Source organism: Sinocyclocheilus anshuiensis, unplaced genomic scaffold (genome assembly GCF_001515605.1).
Source record: "Sinocyclocheilus anshuiensis isolate Anshui unplaced genomic scaffold, SAMN03320099.WGS_v1.1 scaffold53, whole genome shotgun sequence".
In the NCBI taxonomy this organism is placed as follows: Eukaryota; Metazoa; Chordata; class Actinopteri; order Cypriniformes; family Cyprinidae; genus Sinocyclocheilus; species Sinocyclocheilus anshuiensis.
The window spans coordinates 9,773-17,868 of NW_015537934.1; the positions used below are offsets into that span (position 1 = coordinate 9,773).

The window sequence follows — 8,096 nt, forward strand, 5'->3', positions numbered from 1 at the left end:
AGAAAAACAAATTAAAAATATATAGAAATGAGCTTAAATATATATATATATATATATATATATATTCAGATTTTTGGCACTGACTATTGGATGAGAATAAAGCTTGAAATAAACTGAATCAACATTGAACTGAATTGATCTGAGTAATGACTCTACTGTCTTCTGTAGCTGAAATTTATATTTTTCTTCATAATTTATGAATTTTAAAACATTAACAGTTATTTTTCTGTTTATTACTGTGAAGCTGCTTTGATCTGAAGCGCTATAGAAATAAATGTGACTTGACAATTAAATAATATAAAACATATAAAATTAAAAATATAATCACTGCGAAATGGAATGCAGCACAATAATGACTTTATCTTGTTTTCATAATCGTTTCAAGCCAAAATTTTTTTATAATGCTAGTATGAAGAAATTAAGACAACTGTAAATGTTAGTGTTGTACAGTAATTTTACTGTTGCAATGTCAAAATATAATTGTATTTTTTTAAACAGTAATAATTACTCATTTTGTTTTTATTTATTAATTTATATATTTTTATTTAGAAATAATAATAATTAATTATTTTATCTTGATGTAATGATATAAATATATAGCACAAAAAAAAAAAGGGCAACACTGCACAGCCCTACAAACAAACACAGCAAACTCAAAATTATTATTAAAATCACATTTAATCTGAAAAAGTTAGATAACAGATCTAACAGATCACAGATCAGGGTTATTATAGTTTACTAAAACCATCAATAAATGTATTAAATAAAATAAGTGTTGCCTGAAATAATATCAAACATTAAAAAACGTCTTTCAGATGATTGCCAAGACAATACATCTCATTTTTATTAAGATTAACCTGAACTAAAATACCTAAAACTTAAATAAAATTACTTATTTTTTTATTTTAAAATTATTTCTATATAGACTAAATAAATGAAAAAGGCACAATATAAAAATAAAAACTTATTTGTAATAGAATTCATATTTCATAATCTTTAAGAGTATGATATAATAAGAAGCTTATTATGAATGTTTTTCATTTATTATCTGACTCCGCTCATGTTCGCAGACGGTTTAATCGGTCCATTACTGTCACTCTCGCCATTAAACCTCATGTAATGTTCGACCGCAGCATTAGACTGCTGTTTATCAGTGCTGGGGAAAGTTACTTTTAAAAGTAATGCGTTACCCCCCAACACTGGTCCTGGGCTCTTTGAGTTGATTCTCTTGTTCCATTGGGCTTCCTCTGTGTTGATGGTGAATGCATGGATGAATCATGGAGCTCTGCTGTGCTTGTGAATCTGAGCCGGCCTCAGCAGGATTAGCTCTAATCTGATGCTCCCACGTTCATTCGCTGCTTTAATCTGACGCTCCACAACAACAGTCCGCCTCATTCGCCTCAGACTGTAACCTGTCCACAAACCAGCTGTCTGCGATCACACCTCAACACCACAAACAGAAGAGACGTTACAGAAGATCAGAGATATTAAGGCTGCATCAGTCAGCCCTCACTTTTGGACGGATTTATGTTGCTCTTTTAGCTGCACTACAGCTCTGACAGAAATTATATTTCAGACATTTAAGCATTTTTATAATAAAATGGCCGAGTCATATTTTCATTTAAAGTTATTGTATGTGTCCTAAATGCACCCAAATAAATCATTTTTGCGTCATTTGACAAAATTACAGCTTGGTTAGAAATAAATGCAATACAAATATTCCATTGACTGGTGATTTTTACCTTTTAGATTTTTCTTTGTATATTCATGTGTTTCATATCAAGCTCTAACATAATAAACAATCAAAAACCATAAAATGCATTTGAAAAGTATGGCTAAAGCATGCAGGTAAAACAGTTTACACTGACGTTCAACAAATGAAGGTTGAAATCTGTTCTTTTTCATGCAAACCTACCCTTGGGATAACAGGAAGCGAGAGTAATTAAAGAAACACATAATAAATGTGAAAATGAATGATCTTATGATGATTATTGATGCACATGTGCTAGGGCTGAACGATTTTGTTAAATAATCTAATTGCGATTTTTTTTACCAATATTGTGATTGCGATTTAATATGCAATTATTTTTTAAAGCTCTTTATGTTCTGTATTATTCAACAAAGACAAGCTATAAATCATTGTATAGTATGACCAACACACTATTAGATAGATTAAACTCACCAACGACATTAAACACTGTCTACACCGGGCGCGAGCGGCAAAATATAATCAGTGACGCTGTGTACACTGGATGCGGCGCGGCGCGACCAGACTGTATAGGGCGCGACACGACAAACCCTGACATTAAACTGATGCCTTGTTCTATTTATGACGTACTGACACAAAGTTCAAATGATTAAAAATCGTGTTTTTTCATATCGCGATATTATTGCAAATGCAATTAATCGTTCAGCCCTAACATGTGCTGTTGAGCATATTATCGTGTTCAGAAGGGTGTGTGTGCATGGAAATGTAGACCGCATGGGGCGGCTGCTTTCGTCTGACCATCAAATCTGTGTGTGTGTGTGTGTGTCAGTCAGTTGTGTGTGTGTGTGTGTGTGTGTTTATGGCCTTGCAGCAGCCGGCAGGGAGGTTTGTCGACCACAACTGACATTGAGAGGACAGGGATGTCTTGGCATAGCATAGATCTGGCAGTGTGTTATTCAAACACACACACACACACAAACACTTGCACTCTCACACACGCACAGACACACACACACACACACACACACACACACACACACACACACACACACACACACACACACACACACTCACTCACTCACACACACACACACTAATCTATCTACTTTTTGTTCTTCAGTAGAACAGTGAAGAATATTTTTAGCTGAAACCATGCTCCTTTGTGATTCATTCAATGGAAGTCAGCAGCTGCCCGTCTTTAAGAATAAAAAAGCATTTCAGGGAACACTAAATTAATCCCGGTGGCTCCTGATGATATGTTGAGCTCTTATGAAGCGAAACGATCAGTCTGTGCAAGAAGCTGAACATTATTTACAACATGATGATGACCTGTGATCCAGAGCCTCAGACAAACCGTCCGGAATCATTCGTGAACGAATCATTCTTTTGAACCAGTTCTTTTTGGTGAACTAACTGAATCAGTTCATCAAATCGGACTGAATCATCTGAATCAGTCTGTGTCTCGAGCAGCACAGATTTACAATCAAAACTCGCTTTCAGACGCCTGAGAGTCGCTCCGACTGGAAATGAGCCGAAATAGCGGCGTATCTGATCTGTGATGAATGAACTGATTCAGCGCTCCAGTTCCTCCAACAGTCACTGAACTGACGAATCAGATCGACTCGAAGACCGACGAGCCGCTGATATGAGCATGAGTGAATGAAGTGTTTTTATGCTTTCTCATGGTTTATGTAAAAAGATGAGCTGATGAAGACACGTTTATTCACTTATTGGGTGCTTTAATAATATAATTGTATATATATGTGACATCATTGCATGATTACATAAACAAACTAGTGAATGTGTGAACCACTGTCTGAAAGAACCAGTTCATGGAAAAGAAATAGATTTCCCCGTTTGCCTGAGGCTCTGGATTACAGGAAATAATAATGTAAATAACGTTCAGTTTCTTGCACAGACTGATCGTTTTGCTTCATAAGAGCTCAATATATGGTCAGGAGCCACAGGGATTCATTCTTTTTTTAACTCTCAAAGTGCCGGTAGCCATTGACTTGCATTTAATCAATCACCAAGCACTACGGTTTCAGCTAAGAATCTTCTTTGCTGTTGTACTGAAGAAAAAAGTCACCTACATCTTCAAGGGTCTGAGGGTGAGTAAATTAATTTTTAGCAATTTTTTATTGTCGGGTGAGCTATCCCTTTAATGCACATTTGCCTGTAATATTGCAGGATAATGCTCTCTCTCTCACTCGCTCTCTCTCTCTCTCTCTCGCTCTCTCTCTCTCACTCTCTCTCTGTCTCTCTCTCTCTCTCACTCTCTCTGTCTCTCTTTCTCGCTCTCTCTCTCACACTCTCTCTCTCTCTGTCTCTCGCAGAGTGTGTCTGTGTGTGTGTGTGTGTGTGTGTGTGTGTATCACTACGGTCAGCCTTATCTGTCCATCCTCCAGATCAATAGTGATTGGCTGCTGTGATGGGATCAATGGGAGGGTGGCACCAGTCCAGATGGCCGCTCCATATGGCTTGTGTTTATGTCCGTCAGGAGAACCTGCAGCTAATGCCATCTGGACAGAATAGCACGTCACCGAGAGAGTGAAGCTGCAGCGGACACCAGGCTTTCTTCAGTCCTGTTTACTGTTGTGATTGATCACAGAACGCTTTCCTGCAGTGTTTGCTCCTGTGCTGGCTGTCTCCTTACCGTGTCACGTGGAAAGTCCATCCTCAAGTCAAGTCACGCTGATTTCTACAGCACTTCATACAAGCAGCTTCACAGTAATAAACAGGAAAATAACAGTGTTAATGTAAAATTCATCCGTTATGAAACAAATTCAATTTCAGCAATAAAGCAGCTCTACAGAAGACAATAGTTTCATTATTCAGTTCAATAACAGTGTCAGTGTTGCATCCATTTTTACGGCTGAACCTTCAAAAATTCATGTTTTTTTGTTTTTTCCACCTCAGGCCCAAAGCACATCACATTATTGACTTTGTGTCAGTAACAATATTTGTTCTGCAAATACCGCATGTTCTCAGATCAAAGGATTAAAAAAAATGCATTTATTTATTTAATTTATTATAATTAGCATCTTTACTGTAACTGAATGTTTCCTGCAGAAATGAGAGTCAGAATCAGATGCATGACCTGACTTCACACTACTGAGCACAAAACTAAGCATTTAAATATCATATAACCCGAGTATCACTGAAATGCTAGTATAGTTTGTTAATATTTTGAATTAGATGTTAGATTTTTAGTTAAAGCTTTAGTAATGCACACAGTTTTAGTACACTGTAAATCTGCTTTGACACAATCAGTATTGTATAAAGTGCTATATAAATAAAGGTGACTTAATTTTGTAAATTAAGCCTAATTCAAAGAGAATTTATTATATTTAGGCAATTAAAATCTAATGTTGAGACGTGCAAATTGGCTTATAATAAATTGTGACCCTGGAGCACAAAAGCAGTGTTAAGTCGCTGGGGGATATTTGTAGCAATAGCCAACAATACATTGTATGGGTCACAATTATCCATTTTTCTTTTATGCCAAAAAACATTCAGATATTAAGTTAAGATCATGTTCCATGAAGATATTTTGTACATTTCCTACCGTAAATATATCAAAACTTAATTTTTGATTAGTAATATGCATTGCTAAGAACTTCATTTGAACAACTTTAAAGATGATTTTCTCAATATTTAGATTTTTTTTGCACCCTCAGATTCCAGATTTTCAAATAGTTGTATCTCGGCCAAATATGGAAGAATATGGAAAGCTTATTTATTCAGCTTTCAGATGATGCATAAATCTAAATTTAAAAAAATGGTCCCTTATGACTGGTTTTGTGCTCCAGGGTCACAAATGTAAAATGTATTTCACTTTCAACATTTCTTCTGCAGCGCACACTAAACAACATTTATCCATCATCAGATTATTTTATGGCATCTTTTACCCCAGAGCTCTTCAGTGTTTCCTGTAACCGTGTCCTTCTGTTGCAGGGACTTCCTCCCGCGCGGCTCTGGGATCGTCACCCGCAGGCCCCTCGTCTTGCAGCTCATCAACTGTCCCACAGGTGAGCCGGCTAAACACTGCTCTGGGATCAGGTGCTTCTCGCTCCGAGTTTGACTGCAGAAACACATCAGAAGCAGCTGTAATAACGTGATTCAGCATTAACACTGCCATCTAGTGTAGCAGTCTGACCTTCCGTCTGAACTCTGTAAAGCCTGCTGTGTTTCTCTTAATGACCACTGATCAACATGATCACAACTTTACTGAGAAACCAGTTCCACACACAATCTGCTACACGCCTTCCTGATAGTTTAGAGTTTTATATCCAGCATATTACATTTACATTCACATTTAGTCATTTAGCAGACACTTTTATCCAAAGCGACTTACAAATAGAAGCAATCAAAACCAACAGAAAAGCAATGATATGCAAGAGCCGTGACAAGTCTCGGGTAGCCTAACGCAGTACACGTAGCAGGGTTTTTTTTATAATAAAAAGAAAAACAAGTTGATAGAATAGAAAAAGAATAGAAAATGCTAGTGTTATTGGGTCATTTTTTTAATAATAAATAAAAAGCAAACATGAAGATAGAGTAGAAAATGCTAGTGTTAGAGGCTCTTTTTATAAATAAATAAAAAAAGTCAAAAGACTAGAAAAATAATAGAAAATGCTAGTGATAGAGGCTCTTTTTTAAATAAAAATAAAAAGTCAAAACAATAGAAAATAATGGAAAATGCTAGTGTTAGAGGCTCTTTTTTATTAATGTTACTGGAGATATAGAGCGACGACTGATATTTATATCATTTTATGTCAGTATCTGCTCTACTACTGTTATAAAGATCTCATTGATTTACATTAGAAACATGTAAATATCAGCATCTGCAGCAAATTCATATTTTTGCTCCGTTTGAGTCTCTGAATAACTGTATCACTGTATCAGACAATATGAGCCATAAAAGCCTGATGATCAAATATGATGCTCAACAGAAAATACATATGCATATGATTTTTAAAATATGTTACATTAAAAACAGATTTTTCTGACTATTATTTTATATGTCAGGGTTAATTTGGAGACGTGCAGCTCAGTTTCTAGTGTAATGATGTGTTTTATAACGGTTTCCTCTCAGAATATGCCGAGTTCCTCCACTGTAAGGGGAAGAAGTTCACAGATTTCGATGAGGTGCGTCAGGAGATCGAGGCGGAGACGGATCGAGCCACAGGCCAGAATAAAGGCATTTCTCCCGTGCCCATCAACCTGCGCGTCTACTCGCCTAACGGTCAGATTACAGCATGAGATTAACACTCATTAACACACAAACTTCACAGTATGAGATATGATCAGTTTCAGTATATTCTGATGTTGGCTGGAATCAATGGTGGATCTATTGTGTGTTGTGTGCGCAGTGCTGAACCTGACTCTGGTGGATCTGCCGGGAATGACTAAAGTGCCGGTGGGAGATCAGCCTGCAGACATCGAGCACCAGATCAGAGACATGCTGATGCAGTTTGTGACCAAAGACAACTGCCTGCTGCTGGCCGTGTCGCCCGCTAACTCCGATCTCGCCAACTCTGACGCCCTGAAGATCGCCAAAGAAGTCGACCCGCAGGGTGCGTGCGATCTATAACACACATTAACTCTGGCACAACCACTCCGATTATGTCCACAAGTGTTATTGTGCTCAAATGCAGACAGCCTGGCTCATGTTAGACACTGGTGTAAGTGGGTTAAAAACTCAACCAAAAAATACATTATTCTGTATGATACGGAAGAGGATTAGGGTAAAAAAAGTCGAAATAAAATGTTGAATAAACTCATTAAATTACCAGAAACAAAGTCAAAATAAAATGCTGAGAATAAACTCATTCAATTACGAGAAAAAAGTTGTTTCGAAAAAAGTCGTGTTTAGAGAAAAAACACGTTAAATTTCAAGAAAAAAAGTCGAAATAAAATACTGAGAATAAACTCATTAAATTACGAGAAAAAAGTCGTGTTTAGAGAAAAAGTGTTAAATTTCAAGAAAAAAAGTTGAAATCAAATGTTGAATAAACTCATTCAATTACAAAAAAAACTAAAAAAAGTCGCGTTTAGAGGAAAAAACACGTTAAATTTCAAGAAAAAAGTCGAAATAAAATGTTGAATAAACTCATTAAATTACGAGAAAAAAGTCGTGTTAAGAGGAAAAAACACGTTAAATTTCAAGAAAAAAAGTCGAAATAAAATGTTGAATAAACTCATTAAATTACGAGAAAAAAGTCGTGTTTAGAGGAAAAAACACGTTAAATTTCAAGAAAAAAAGTCGAAATAAAATGTTGAATAAACTCATTAAATTACGAGAAAAAAGTCGTGTTTAGAGGAAAAAACACGTTAAATTTCAAGAAAAAAAGTCGAAATAAAATGTTGAATAAACTCATTAAAT

General features: G+C 36.1%; 1 protein-coding gene across 7 annotated transcripts in view; it reads left to right on the forward strand.

The window, feature by feature from the left end:
• The window catches only part of LOC107658356 (dynamin-1-like), a 73,741-nt gene that overhangs the window by 9,712 nt on the left and 55,933 nt on the right, over window positions 1-8,096 (forward strand). For all 7 annotated transcript variants that reach the window (XM_016446890.1, XM_016446864.1, XM_016446908.1 and 4 more), the window contains exons 2-4: window positions 5,666-5,739; window positions 6,807-6,956; window positions 7,084-7,287. In XM_016446890.1, the coding sequence (XP_016302376.1) occupies window positions 5,666-5,739; window positions 6,807-6,956; window positions 7,084-7,287 (428 nt within the window). The remainder of the gene's footprint in view (window positions 1-5,665; window positions 5,740-6,806; window positions 6,957-7,083; window positions 7,288-8,096) is intronic.